This window comes from Lissotriton helveticus, chromosome 11 (assembly GCF_964261635.1).
Source record: "Lissotriton helveticus chromosome 11, aLisHel1.1, whole genome shotgun sequence".
Classification (NCBI taxonomy): domain Eukaryota; kingdom Metazoa; phylum Chordata; class Amphibia; order Caudata; family Salamandridae; genus Lissotriton; species Lissotriton helveticus.
The window spans coordinates 1192890079-1192905256 of NC_136072.1; the positions used below are offsets into that span (position 1 = coordinate 1192890079).

A 15178-nucleotide genomic window follows, 5' to 3' on the forward strand; every position below is an offset into this window, starting at 1 on the left:
ATAGTTAATACCCACGGGAGCACCGGAGTACTCGAGTTACCTCACCCACAGGAGCCAGGTGCATAGGTGTGAAGTTGTGACGGGTTTCGTCGTCAAATCCTATGGAGAGCTGCAAGAAGATGCTGCAGGCGACCAGGAGGAAGATGTCCGGGTGGATCCAAGGGTGGATCAGAGTCGAGAAGAACCTGAAAGCAGAAGGGACAGAGTCTGGGTCACTAGCCAGTGACCGGGAAGGAACCAGGAAGGAACCAGGCGATGTCGAGATGCAATCAGGTGAAGATGCGAAGCTTGTCTCTGCAGCCACGTGGACCAGGAGGCGTCGACGACTACCAAGAGCTGGAAACGGACTGTCCCACGAAGGATCTCGCTGTTGGCGGTGTCGGCTTCCAGATTGGAGTCAACAAGCCTTGGCAAAGGCAACCCATGCAGGAAGGGAAGATCGGCTTCTAGTTCAGACAAGCAAGGTCTGGGGAGCTTTCCCTTTACAGGAAAGCAGGAGCAAGCCCAGAGCAACCAGGCAAGCGGTGTTGATTCAAGGTGATATCTTCAGGAGGCCCACTAGCCAATGGGCTAACAACCGCAAAGACGCATCGAGGAGAAATGCAGGCACAGGCCCCACGCGGTACTCGTGGAGTGTGGAGGGCTGAGCTTCGGTGCACTTACTGCTCGGGGTTGGGACTTCTCAAACCCCAATGCACAACTTCGAGGACACCCCAGAAGCTGCACAGTTAGCAAAAAGCAGGTACTGCAGGATATCCTGTCCCACGTCTCTCGTGTCCGCCACGGGTCTCAGCTTTGCTGTGGGTGTGGGTCGGAGTCAGAGGAGTCTGGAAGTCCAGAGGCTGCGTCGCTAGGTCGTCGGGATCCGGCTGGAGCGTCGACTAAGCAAACCGGCAAGTTACTGGTGGTGCCTGTTTGCACAGGGTGGTCACTCCTTGACCACAAGGGAGATTCTTCAGTCTTCTAGTTGCAGTAGAATGTCGAAGGTCCAGAGTTTCATTTCAGAGTTTCAGTTCAGGATAATCTAAAGTCTCTAGACTCAGCTCCTACCTATATACTGATTTGAGGGGCTGGATTACCTGCTAGGTCCTTCCTATGGGTGGGACCCAAGAAGGGGTGGTTACACCCCTTTCCCTTTGTCCAGTTTCACGCCAGAGCTGGGGCTGGAGTGCCACAGCAACTGGTTTCAACCGGGCTATGCATGGGGCACCTTGTGTGCCCCAGGCAGTGTCTCATTTCATTCAACCCTCCCTGCCCCAATACACAAGAGTCTCCCTGAGGAGGTGCTCGCAACTCCCAAGGCAGGAAACCTATTGTCCAGGCCTCCCCTGCTGGAGTTTCATCCAGCAGCAGGAGGTCAGACTCGTGTCTGTGGCAGCAGCATCCATTTTGTGATGCTGAGGCTCTGTTTAACTTTAACCGGGTAAAGCCACAACTACATGTCTTCTCCCTCCTCCCTCTAGAAGGGTGGAATGCTACCCCCGCCGCCAGAACTGGCGGGGGGGGGGGGGGTAGTATTCCAAAGCGTATGACACCTTAAACGACATGTTTTGATAAAGCCAAACCAAAGTTAGCAATAACCGCGAGGATTATAATGCACTTAAAAGTATATGGTATGGCTATATCATAGAAAAGCTATAAGGACATGGTTCCGAAAGCTGCAGACAGGCTCAGCTCATGCTAGAGCACCATCTCACATAAAACCAAGCACTCTGCCTCCAGGATTGTCAAGGCCTGCCATAGGAGTGACTTATAGGCATATATGTGTCTATATATAATGGTAGGTATAGGGATGCTATACCTAAGCAAGGGGTGATTACACAACCTTGCCCCAGCTGAGTGATCAGCCAGTTGTGTCAGTTTGGAGGGCCAGCCAGGGGTGTCATAATACATGCTGCAGCCCCTGGTAGGCCTTGGATGCACCTATACCCTGGGTACCTATGGTACACTATACCGGGGCTCACAAAGGTGACCCAATACCTAATTGGTTAGGTACCTAAAGTACATGGTATGAATTTAGAGAGAGAACAGCAGGGCTGTGGGTCTGATTAGCAGGCCCACAGCCATGCTAGAGTCGAAAAACCAGTGGATCAGAGCAAAAAGTGGGGGGGAACATAGGAAGCAGACCCTACTCTCCTACAGGGAGGGCATGTGTCCTGGCTGGTCAGTGCGTGTGGCTCATAAAGAGTATCTAATACAGGGTCATTCTATGGCGGTGGGTGTGAGCTCTGAGAACTCTGAGAAGGAGTGAGTCTGTCCATGTGCTGTGTGTCTGGGTTATAGGTGTAAAGATTATTTATGAATGAGGGAGCCAACACATGAAGTGCACATATAGTTCTGGGCATGGGTACACTGTCCATGGGAGTGGCTGTGGGTCAGTGAGGGTAAGAGGAAGAATGGAGCAGTGACTGTGCATGGTGTAGTAAGTCATTGTGCTTCAGCGTGTGTGGGACAGTTAGGATGCATGGTCCCATTAGTGATCCAAAATCAGTGTGCAAGGGACGGTAAGTGTACATGGGAAAGTCCGTTTTCCGAAATCAATGTGCATGGGGCATACAGTGTGCACAGGGTATAGGCCTCGAACATCAGAATAATGTTGACTTCAATAATCTACTCAACCAGACTGTAATGCTTTTGACCCATAAACTCATCTCAAATGGTGTGATCCTGGGCAAATACTTTATTTCACCGGGATGCCCTGTTCTTCCTCATCACATACGAGAGTGAGTTCCACCTGTCTTCTGTACAAAAAACGTTTCTGTTTGAATTAACAGACTCCATTTTTGCTCCATGTATAAAAGAAATCTAGCCCACATACAGGGTACACACATGCCCCTGACCTGCCTCTCAGATCACTCATGGCATTGCTGTCAGGACAGGGGCAGGAATGTTTAATAATTGATGGTTAAAAACTCACTTTTAATAAATATACTCCTAGAACATGATGTGGTGGCGTGCCGTCATTTACAGACAGACATGTTTCATTGAACTGGCCTCAGACTTTCCCAGACATGCAGTTTTACTGATATAACTGTATATTGTATAAATGATAATGTTTGGAAATCGGGTTTCAGCAAATATGTATTATTTGAACATCACTAAGTTAAGGATTAGGGTTTGTTTTGTTCCAATTAAAATCTTTGTTTCCATTGCTCTTCAGAATTTTAAAATGCTTTCCTAACTTCTAAAATATATTTGGAAATATTTGTAGAGTTCATGTATGCTCATGTTGTAGGTCCAGGGAGATTGTCAGGCAGCTCACAGCTCACTTTACAAAATCTTTTCATTTTGCAGTCAGAGAAAGAAAAGTAAAGACCAATCTCCAGGATAAAATAAGCATCAACTGGTAAGTAGACACGACCCCGGACTTGCCTCTTGGGGCACTAATAGCATTGATGTCAGAGGGGGCAGGAATGTTTCTTAGTTCATATTGCAATGATTCTGAGTCAGTGTGCATGGAATAATCAGTGTGAATGGGGCCGTAAGTGAACCAGAGTCCGCGTGCATGGGTCACTCAGTGTGCATTGAAAAGTTAGTTATTAGGAGTCGGTGTGCATGGGGCAGCCAGTGATCCAGGGCCCGTATGCATCACACAGTCAGTGATTAAGAGTCAGTGTGCATGGGGTAATCCGTGTGAATGGGGCAGTCAGTGTGCATGGGGGAATCAGTGTGAATGGGGAGCCAGTGATACAGTCAGAGTGCATGGGGTAATCAGTGTGAATGGGGCAGCCAGTGATGCAGTCAGTGTGTATGGGGTAATCAGTGTGAATGGGGCAGCCAGTGATGCAGTCAGTGTGTATGGGGTAATCAGTGTGAATGGGGAGCCAGTGATACAGTCAGAGTGCATGGGGTAATCAGTGTGAATGGGGCAGCCAGTGATGCAGTCAGTGTGTATGGGGTAATCAGTGTGAATGGGGCAGTCAGTGGTACAGTCAGTGTGCATGGGGTAATCAGTGTGAATGAGGGAGTCAGTGATACAGTCAGTGTGCATGAGGGAATCAGTGTGAATGGGGAGCCAGTGATACAGTCAGAGTGCATGGGGTAATCAGTGTGAATGGGGCAGTCAGTGGTACAGTCAGTGTGCATGGGGTAATCAGTGTGAATGAGGGAGGCAGTGATGCAGTCAGTGTGCATGGGGGAATCAGTGTGAATGGGTAGCCAGCGATACAGTCAGAGTGCATGGGGTAATCAGTGTGAATGAGGGAGTCAGTGATGCAGTCAGTGTGCATGGGGGAATCAGTGTGAATGGGTAGCCAGTGATACAGTCAAAGTGCATGGGGGAATCAGTGCGAATGGGGCAGTCAGTGGTACAGTCAGTGTGCATGGGGTAATCAGTGTGAATGAGGGAGTCAGTGATGCAGTCAGTGTGCATGGGGTAATCAGTGTGAATGAGGGAGTCAGTGATGCAGTCAGTGTGTATGGGGTAATCAGTGTGAATGGGGCAGTCAGTGGTACAGTCAGTGTGCATGGGGTAATCAGTGTGAATGAGGGAGTCAGTGATGCAGTCAGTGTGCATGGGGTAATCAGTGTGAATGGGGCAGTCAGTGATGCAGTCAGTGTGCATGGGGTAATCAGTGTGAATGGGGCAGTCAGTGAGGCAGTCTGTGTGCATGGGGTAATCAGTGTGAATGGGGCAGTCAGTGATGCAGTCAGTGTGCATGGGGTAATCAGTGTGAATGGGGCAGTCAGTGAGGCAGTCAGTGTGCATGGGGTAATCAGTGTGAATGGGGCAGTCAGTGATGCAGTCAGTGTGCATGGGGTAATCAGTGTGAATGGGGCAGTCAATGATACAGTTAATGTGCATGGGTAATCAGTGTGCATGGGGCAGTCAGTGATGCAGTCAGTGTGCAAGGGGTAATCAGTGTGAATGGGGCAGTCAGTGATAAAGTCAGTGTGCATGGGGGAATCAGTGTGAATGAGGACCCAGTGATACAGTCAGTGTGCATGGGGTAATCAGTGTGCATGGGGCAGTCAGTGATGCAGTCAGTGTGCAAGGGGTCATCAGTGTGAATGGGGCAGTCAGTGGTACAGTCAGTGTGCATGGGGTAATCATTGTGAATGAGGACCCAGTGATACAGAGTCAGTGGGCATGGGGTAATCATTGTGAATGGGGCAGTCAGTGATGCAATCAGTGTGCAAGGGGTCATCAGTGTGAATGGGGCAGTCAGTGATGCAGTCAGTGTGCATGGGGGAATCAGTGTGAATTGGGCAGTCAGTGATGCAGTCAGTGTGCATGGGGTAATCAGTGTGAATGGGGCAGTCCGTGATGCAGTCAGTGTGCATGGGGTCATCAGTGTGAATGGGGCAGTCAGTGATGCAGTCAGTGTGTATGGGGTAATCAGTGTGAATGGGGCAGTCAGTGGTACAGTCAGTGTGCATGGGGTAATCAGTGTGAATGAGGGAGTCAGTGATACAGTCAGTGTGCATGGGGTAATCAGTGTGAATGGGGCAGTCAGTGATGCAGTCAGTGTGTATGGGGGAATCAGTGCGAATGGGGCAGTCAGTGGTACAGTCAGTGTGCATGGGGTAATCAGTGTGAATGGGGCAGTCAGTGATGCAGTCAGTGTGCATGGGGGAATCAGTGTGAATGGGGCAGTCAGTGGTACAGTCAGTGGGATTGGGGTAATCAGTGTGAATGGGGCAGTCAGTGATGCAGGTAGTGTGTATGGGGGAATCAGTGTGAATGGGGCAGTCAGTGATACAGTCAGTGTGCATGGGGTAATCAGTGTGAATGGGGCAGTCAGTGGTACAGTCAGTGTGCATGGGGTAATCAGTGTGAATGGGGCAGTCAGTGATGCAGGTAGTGTGTATGGGGGAATCAGTGTGAATGGGGCAGTCAGTGATACAGTCAGTGTGCATGGGGTAATCAGTGTGAATGGGGCAGTCAGTGATACAGTCAGTGTGCATGGGGTAATCAGTGTGAATGGGGAGCCAGTGATACAGTCAGAGTGCATGGGGTAATCAGTGTGAATGGGGTAGTCAGTGATACAGTCAGTGTGCATGGGGTAATCAGTGTGAATGGGGTAGTCAGTGATGCAGTCAGTGTGCATGGGGGAATCAGTGTAAATGGGGAGCCAGTGATACAGTCAGAGTGCATGGGGTAATCAGTGTGAATGGGGCAGTCAGTGATGCAGTCAGTGTGCAAGGGGTTATCAGTGTGAATGGGGCAGTCAGTGATGCAGTCAGTGTGCATGTGGGAATCAGTGTGAATGGGGCAGTCAGTGATACAGTCAGTGTGCATGGGGGAATCAGTGTGAATGGGGCAGTCAGTGCTACAGTCAGTGTGCATGGGGGAATCAGTGTGAATGGGGCAGTCAGTGATACAGTCCGTGTGCATGGGGGAATCAGTGTGAATGGGGCAGTCAGTGATACAGTCAGTGTGCATGGGGGAATCAGTGTGAATGGGGCAGTCAGTGATACAGTCCGTGTGCATGGGGGAATCAGTGTGAATGGGGCAGTCAGTGATGCAGTCAGTGTGCAAGGGGTCATCAGTGTGAATGGGGCAGTCAGTGATGCAGTGAGAGTGCATGGGGTAATCAGTGTGAATGGGGCAGTCAGTGATACAGTCAGTGTGCATGGGGTAATCAGTGTGAATGGGGCAGTCAGTGATACAGTCAGTGTGCATGGGGTAATCAGTGTGAATGGGGCAGTCAGTGATACAGTCAGTGTGCATGGGGTAATCAGTGTGAATGGGGCAGTCAGTGATACAGTTAGTGTGCATGGGTAATCAGTGTGAATGGGGCAGTCAGTGATGCAGTCATTGTGCATGGGGGAATCAGTGTGAATGGGGCAGTCAGTGATACAGTCAGTGTGCATGGGGTAATCAGTGTGAATGGGGCAGTCAGTGATGCAGTCAGTGTGCATGGGGTAATCAGTGTGAATGGGGCAGTCAGTGATACAGTTAATGTGCATGGGTAATCAGTGTGCATGGGGCAGTCAGTGATGCAGTCAGTGTGCAAGGGGTAATCAGTGTGAATGGGGCAGTCAGTGATAAAGTCAGTGTGCATGGGGGAATCAGTGTGAATGGGGCAGCCAGTGATGCAGTCAGTGTGTATGGGGTAATCAGTGTGAATGGGGCAGTCAGTGGTACAGTCAGTGTGCATGGGGTAATCAGTGTGAATGAGGGAGTCAGTGATACAGTCAGTGTGCATGGGGGAAGCAGTGTGAATGGGGAGCCAGTGATACAGTCAGAGTGCATGGGGTAATCTGTGTGAATGGGGCAGTCAGTGGTACAGTCAGTGTGCATGGGGTAATCAGTGTGAATGAGGGAGTCAGTGATGCAGTCAGTGTGCATTGGGGAATCAGTGTGAATGGGTAGCCAGTGATACAGTCAGAGTGCATGGGGTAATCAGTGTGAATGAGGGAGTCAGTGATGCAGTCAGTGTGCATGGGGGAATCAGTGTGAATGGGTAGCCAGTGATACAGTCAGAGTGCATGGGGGAATCAGTGCGAATGGGGCAGTCAGTGGTACAGTCAGTGTGCATGGGGTAATCAGTGTGAGTGAGGGAGTCAGTGATGCAGTCAGTGAGCATGGGGTAATCAGTGTGAATGAGGGAGTCAGTGATGCAGTCAGTGTGTATGGGGTAATCAGTGTGAATGGGGCAGTCAGTGGTACAGTCAGTGTGCATGGGGTAATCAGTGTGAATGAGGGAGTCAGTGATGCAGTCAGTGTGCATGGGGTAATCAGTGTGAATGGGGCAGTCAGTGATGCAGTCAGTGTGCATGGGGTAATCAGTGTGAATGGGGCAGTCAGTGAGGCAGTCAGTGTGCATGGGGTAATCAGTGTGAATGGGGCAGTCAGTGAGGCAGTCAGTGTGCATGGGGTAATCAGTGTGAATGGGGCAGTCAGTGATGCAGTCAGTGTGCATGGGGTAATCAGTGTGAATGGGGCAGTCAGTGATACAGTTAATGTGCATGGGTAATCAGTGTGCATGGGGCAGTCAGTGATGCAGTCAGTGTGCAAGGGGTAATCAGTGTGAATGGGGCAGTCAGTGATAAAGTCAGTGTGCATGGGGGAATCAGTGTGAATGAGGACCCAGTGATACAGTCAGTGTGCATGGGGTAATCAGTGTGCATGGGGCAGTCAGTGATGCAGTCAGTGTGCAAGGGGTCATCAGTGTGAATGGGGCAGTCAGTGGTACAGTCAGTGTGCATGCGGTAATCATTGTGAATGAGGACCCAGTGATACAGAGTCAGTGGGCATGGGGTAATCAGTGTGAATGGGGCAGTCAGTGATGCAATCAGTGTGCAAGGGGTCATCAGTGTGAATGGGGCAGTCAGTGATGCAGTCAGTGTGCATGGGGGAATCAGTGTGAATTGGGCAGTCAGTGATGCAGTCAGTGTGCATGGGGTAATCAGTGTGAATGGGGCAGTCCGTGATGCAGTCAGTGTGCATGGGGTCATCGGTGTGAAAGGGGCATCATCAGTGTGAATGGGGCAGTCAGTGATGCAGTCAGTGTGTATGGGGTAATCAGTGTGAATGGGGCAGTCAGTAGTACAGTAAGTGTGCATGGGGTAATCAGTGTGAATGAGGGAGTCAGTGATACAGTCAGTGTGCATGGGGTAATCAGTGTGAATGGGGCAGTCAGTGATGCAGTCAGTGTGTATGGGGGAATCAGTGCGAATGGGGCAGTCAGTGGTACAGTCAGTGTGCATGGGGTAATCAGTGTGAATGGGGCAGTCAGTGATGCAGTCAGTGTGCATGGGGGAATCAGTGTGAATGGGGCAGTCAGTGGTACAGTCAGTGTGATTGGGGTAATCAGTGTGAATGGGGCAGTCAGTGATGCAGGTAGTGTGTATGGGGGAATCAGTGTGAATGGGGCAGTCAGTGATACAGTCAGTGTGCATGGGGTAATCAGTGTGAATGGGGCAGTCAGTGGTACAGTCAGTGTGCATGGGGTAATCAGTGTGAATGGGGCAGTCAGTGATGCAGGTAGTGTGTATGGGGAATCAGTGTGAATGGGGCAGTCAGTGATACAGTCAGTGTGCATGGGGTAATCAGTGTGAATGGGGCAGTCAGTGATACAGTCAGTGTGCATGGGGTAATCAGTGTGAATGGGGAGCCAGTGATACAGTCAGAGTGCATGGGGTAATCAGTGTGAATGGGGCAGTCAGTGATACAGTCAGTGTGCATGGGGTAATCAGTGTGAATGGGGTAGTCAGTGATGCAGTCAGTGTGCATGGGGGAATCAGTGTAAATGGGGAGCCAGTGATACAGCCAGAGTGCATGGGGTAATCAGTGTGAATGGGGCAGTCAGTGATGCAGTCAGTGTGCAAGGGGTTATCAGTGTGAATGGGGCAGTCAGTGATGCAGTTAGTGTGCATGTGGGAATCAGTGTGAATGGGGCAGTCAGTGATACAGTCAGTGTGCATGGGGGAATCAGTGTGAATGGGGCAGTCAGTGCTACAGTCAGTGTGCATGGGGGAATCAGTGTGAATGGGGCAGTCAGTGATACAGTTCGTGTGCATGGGGGAATCAGTGTGAATGGGGCAGTCAGTGATGCAGTCAGTGTGCATGGGGGAATCAGTGTGAATGGGGCAGTCAGTGATACAGTCCGTGTGCATGGGGGAATCAGTGTGAATGGGGCAGTCAGTGATGCAGTCAGTGTGCAAGGGGTCATCAGTGTGAATGGGGCAGTCAGTGATGCAGTGAGAGTGCATGGGGTAATCAGTGTGAATGGGGCAGTCAGTGATACAGTCAGTGTGCATGGGGTAATCAGTGTGAATGGGGCAGTCAGTGATACAGTCAGTGTGCATGGGGTAATCAGTGTGAATGGGGCAGTCAGTGATACAGTCAGTGTGCATGGGGTAATCAGTTTGAATGGGGCAGTCAGTGATACAGTTAGTGTGCATGGGTAATCAGTGTGAATGGGGCAGTCAGTGATGCAGTCATTGTGCATGGGGGAATCAGTGTGAATGGGGCAGTCAGTGATGCAGTCAGTGTGCATGGGGTAATCAGTGTGCATGGGGAGTCACTGCACATTAGAGGATCCTTCCTGATAGGAGTTGGTGTGTGGGGGTGCACGAGCACTGGTCAGCCTCTGAGAGTGCACATTGGAAGGGGGCGTGCCTGGAGTGTGGGTGGTGTCAGTGCACTTTAGAGGAGCCTTCCTGATAGGAGTGGCTGTGAGTGTGTCAGTGTGAATGGGGCAGTCAGTGATACAGTCCGTGTGCATGGGGGAATCAATGTGAATGGGGCAGTCAGTGATACAGTCAGTGTGCATGGGGGAATCAGTGTGAATGGGGCAGTCAGTGATACAGTCCGTGTGCATGGGGGAATCAGTGTGAATGGGGCAGTCAGTGATGCAGTCAGTGTGCAAGGGGTCATCAGTGTGAATGGGGCAGTCAGTGATGCAGTCAGTGTGCAAGGGGTCATCAGTGTGAATGGGGCAGTCAGTGATGCAGTCAGTGTGCATGGGGTAATCAGTGTGAATGGGGCAGTCAGTGATACAGTTAGTGTGCATGGGTAATCAGTGTGAATGGGGCAGTCAGTGATGCAGTCATTGTGCATGGGGGAATCAGTGTGAATGGGGCAGTCAGTGATGCAGTCAGTGTGCATGGGGTAATCAGTGTGCATGGGGAGTCACTGCACATTAGAGGATCCTTCCTGATAGGAGTTGGTGTGTGGGGGTGCACGAGCACTGGTCAGCCTCTGAGAGTGCACATTGGAAGGGGGCGTGCCTGGAGTGTGGGTGGTGTCAGTGCACTTTAGAGGAGCCTTCCTGATAGGAGTGGCTGTGAGTGTGTCAGTGTGAATGGGGCAGTCAGTGATACAGTCCGTGTGCATGGGGGAATCAGTGTGAATGGGGCAGTCAGTGATACAGTCAGTGTGCATGGGGGAATCAGTGTGAATGGGGCAGTCAGTGATACAGTCCGTGTGCATGGGGGAATCAGTGTGAATGGGGCAGTCAGTGATGCAGTCAGTGTGCAATGGGTCATCAGTGTGAATGGGGCAGTCAGTGATGCAGTCAGTGTGCAAGGGGTCATCAGTGTGAATGGGGCAGTCAGTGATGCAGTGAGAGTGCATGGGGTAATCAGTGTGAATGGGGCAGTCAGTGATACAGTCAGTGTGCATGGGGTAATCAGTGTGAATGGGGCAGTCAGTGATACAGTCAGTGTGCATGGGGTAATCAGTGTGAATGGGGCAGTCAGTGATACAGTCAGTGTGCATGGGGTAATCAGTGTGAATGGGGCAGTCAGTGATACAGTTAGTGTGCATGGGTAATCAGTGTGAATGGGGCAGTCAGTGATGCAGTCATTGTGCATGGGGGAATCAGTGTGAATGGGGCAGTCAGTGATGCAGTCAGTGTGCATGGGGTAATCAGTGTGCATGGGGTAATCATGGGGCAGTCAGTGATGCAATCAGTGTGCATGGGGCAGTCATTGCACATTGGAGGATCCTTCCTGATAGGAGTTGCTGTGTGTGGGGGTGCACGAGCACTGGTCAGCCTCTGAGAGTGCACATTGGAAGGGGGCGTGCCTGGAGTGTGGGTGGTGTCAGTGCACTTTAGAGGAGCCTTCCTGATAGGAGTGGCTGTGAGTGTGTCAGTGTGAATGGGGCAGTCAGTGATACAGTCCGTGTGCATGGGGGAATCAGTGTGAATGGGGCAGTCAGTGATACAGTCAGTGTGCATGGGGGAATCAGTGTGAATGGGGCAGTCAGTGATACAGTCCGTGTGCATGGGGGAATCAGTGTGAATGGGGCAGTCAGTGATGCAGTCAGTGTGCAATGGGTCATCAGTGTGAATGGGGCAGTCAGTGATGCAGTCAGTGTGCAAGGGGTCATCAGTGTGAATGGGGCAGTCAGTGATGCAGTGAGAGTGCATGGGGTAATCAGTGTGAATGGGGCAGTCAGTGATACAGTCAGTGTGCATGGGGTAATCAGTGTGAATGGGGCAGTCAGTGATACAGTCAGTGTGCATGGGGTAATCAGTGTGAATGGGGCAGTCAGTGATACAGTCAGTGTGCATGGGGTAATCAGTGTGAATGGGGCAGTCAGTGATACAGTCAGTGTGCATGGGGTAATCAGTGTGAATGGGGCAGTCAGTGATACAGTCAGTGTGCATGGGGTAATCAGTGTGAATGGGGCAGTCAGTGATACAGTCAGTGTGCATGGGGTAATCTGTGTGACTGGGGCAGTCAGTGATACAGTCAGTGTGCATGGGGTAATCAGTGTGAATGAGGCAGTCAGTGATACAGTCAGTGTGCATGGGGTAATCAGTGTGAATGGGGCAGTCAGTGATACAGTCAGTGTGCATGGGGTAATCAGTGTGAATGAGGCAGTCAGTGATACAGTCAGTGTGCATGAGGTAATCAGTGTGAATGGGGCAGTCAGTGATACAGTCAGTGTGCATGGGGTAATCAGTGTGAATGAGGCAGTCAGTGATACAGTCAGTGTGCATGGGGTAATCAGTGTGCATGGGGTAATCAGTGTGAATGGGGCAGTCAGTGATACAGAGTCAGTGTGCATGGGGTAATCATGGGGCAGTCAGTGATGCAATCAGTGTGCATGGGGCAGTCATTGCACATTGGAGGATCCTTCCTGATAGGAGTTGCTGTGTGTGGGGGTGCACGAGCACTGGCGAGCCTCTGAGAGTGCACATTGGAAGGGGGCGTGCCTGGGGTGGAGGTGGTGTCATTGCACTTTAGAGGAGCCTTCCTGACAGGAGTGGCTGTGAGTGTGTCAGTGTGAATGGGGCAGTCAGTGATGCAGTCAGTGTGCATGGGGTAATCAGTGTGAATGGGGCAGTCAGTGATGCAGTCAGTGTGCATGGGGTAATCAGTGTGAATGGGGCAGTCAGTGATACAGTCAGTGTGCATGGGGCAGTCTTGCACATTGGAGGATCCTTCCTGATAGGAGTTGCTGTGTGTGGGGGTGCACGAGCACTGGTGAGCCTCTGAGAGTGCACATGGGAAGGGGGCGTGCCTGGAGTGTGGGTGGTGTCAGTGCACTTTAGAGGATCCTTCCTGACAGGAGTGGCTGTGTGTGTGTCAGTGTGTTTTGAGGGCTCACCCCCCCCCCCCTTCCCCCTCTTACTGTATCCGGCCGGCGGTGCTGCTGTTTCCGGTCTGGGCTCGCAGGCAGGCGAGCAGCAGGATCCTCATAGCGCCCACCGGCCGCGGCTTCTAGTGTCAGTGCCTGGCAGAGGTGACGTCACCGCGCATAAACACAGACGACGGACTGGGGACACGCCGCCATCTTGGGAGGGTGCTCGGCCTTCCGGGGTGCCGTGGGCGTGGCTGCGGGCGCACCTGCGCTGCAGCGACACTGAAGAAGGACAAGACGGCCAGCGGCTCCGCCATCTTGGATTGGTCCTGCCAGCCTTGAGGTCCACTGGAGGACGCCGGAGAGAGGCCAGCTGCCCCGCCATCTTGGATTGGTCCTGCCAGCCTTGAGGGCCCCTGAGGGACGCCAGAGAGAGGCCAGCGGGCCCGCCATCTTGGATCGGTCTTGCCTGTCTTGAGGTCCACTGGAGGAGACTGGAGAGAGGCCCGCAGAGCTCAGGGGGACGAGCCGAGCCAGAGCCGAGCCACAGGTCTGGCTCGGATCTTAGAGCCCGTGCACGGGCCGAGCCATGAAAATATTTGCTATGTACATCATACTACAAACATCACATAAAATATGATATCCTTTTTAAGATGAATAAAGTGTATTCCTCTAACACGTTGAAGCTTTGACATTCATAGGGCACATTTTAGCTCTGCGCTGAGGAGTGCCCATTAAAAGTGGTAGTTTTCTACAATTTGTAGTCAATCTTGAATCTGTAGTGTCCTAGCATGGACACGTTCTAGTGTTCAAGTGTCTGTATTACACTTTACACCCACCCACCACAGACGTCATGGTGTCACATGACGCTGGCAATAAAAGGGGCCGAGCGCACGTGCTTGTGGCCATTCCCACTACCCTCATCTGGTGTCTGTGTCAGGTCATTTACTGCTCCCCACATGTGGGCCCAGGGCCCTCCACCCCTAACTCTACAATGGCGACGAGGCCGGTAGTGCAGCCCATGCGTGCCACTACCCACTGCTAAATCAACAAGGAAAAAGGGGAAGAGAGCTGCCCGCCTAGAGGGCATCCCCTGTGGCGAGGCGCGACGCGCCGAGAAGACCGGTGGGCACGTCGGAGCCCCGCAGTGACCGGGAGCCCCTCAGCAAGCCGACCGGAGCCCACCCGCGTCGACCGCCACCACCGAGAGCACCAAGCAGCTGCGGACCGCCCAGAGCCCACCTGCGACGGCCGCGAGGCTTACGACCCCCACCGGAGAGGTACCCGGGCCGGGCGGAGCCCACCCGCCGCGACCGCGACGGAGCATCTGGCCCGCCGGCCGAAGGTGAGCCCCACGGGCGAAGTGCCCGCCATGAACTGTGCCCAGCAATAAGCAGCGCCAGCGGAGCCTACCCGCGGCCTGCCCGAGTCGTCCCCCGCCCCCGCCGCGTGTGAGCTTGGAAGCGGCAGGGGCACAGAGACTGAAGACCGCGGTGAACATAAGTGCGGCTGGACCCGCAATCACCGACGACTACGAGGGGGAGGGAGCGGAGTAGCTAACCGCCTCCCGACCCCCCTCGCCACGTCATCCGGGCCAGCGGAGCCCACCCGCGGCCCGCCGGTAGCCCCCAGCGAAGGAGGACTCAGCAACGCCAGCGGAGCCCACCCGCGGCCTGCCGGCGGCACCCCAGCGTGTATTGACACTGCAGAGCCAGCGGAGCCTACCCGCGGCCTGCGAGGTACATGGCAGGTCTCCGCCGCGCAGCGTGAGCAAGGTGAAGCTGCTGCGGCGGGAGACCGGGGAAAAGTGAAGCCTGCCGTGCCGGAGAACTAGTAACCGTTACATAGGCAGAGCCGGCGGAGCCTACCCGCGGCCTGCCTCGAGCGCCCCTGCCCCAGGGAGGAGTGACCGGAGAGACCCGCTCCCCGCCGGAGTGAAGCACAAACCCCCGCCCGCGTGAGGACTGCCGAGGTTTCCGCGGGCGGCGAAGGGAAAGCGGGAGAATGAGGAAGCGCCTGCATGCGGCCAGTGCGGCCGCGATCTAAGGTGCTCCCACCTCGTGGGCAGGAACAAAGTGCCGGAAAGCGGCCGCGCCGCCAATACCAAAGGCGCCCCCTCCTTGAGTGCTCCGTGTGAGGAGCAGAGTGCCGGCAGAGCGGTCAATACCGCCAAAGATTAACCAGCCCCACCGG

General features: G+C 53.0%; 1 protein-coding gene across 1 annotated transcript in view; it reads right to left on the minus strand.

The window, feature by feature from the left end:
* GLT1D1 (glycosyltransferase 1 domain containing 1) overlaps positions 1-13601 on the minus strand; it is a 323118-nt gene extending 309517 nt beyond the window's left edge. Inside the window, exon 1 of the mRNA XM_078666355.1 lies at positions 13037-13601. Within this exon, the coding sequence (XP_078522481.1) occupies positions 13037-13104 (68 nt within the window). The 5' untranslated portion in view covers positions 13105-13601. The remainder of the gene's footprint in view (positions 1-13036) is intronic.
* Between the last annotated feature and the right edge of the window lie 1577 nt (positions 13602-15178).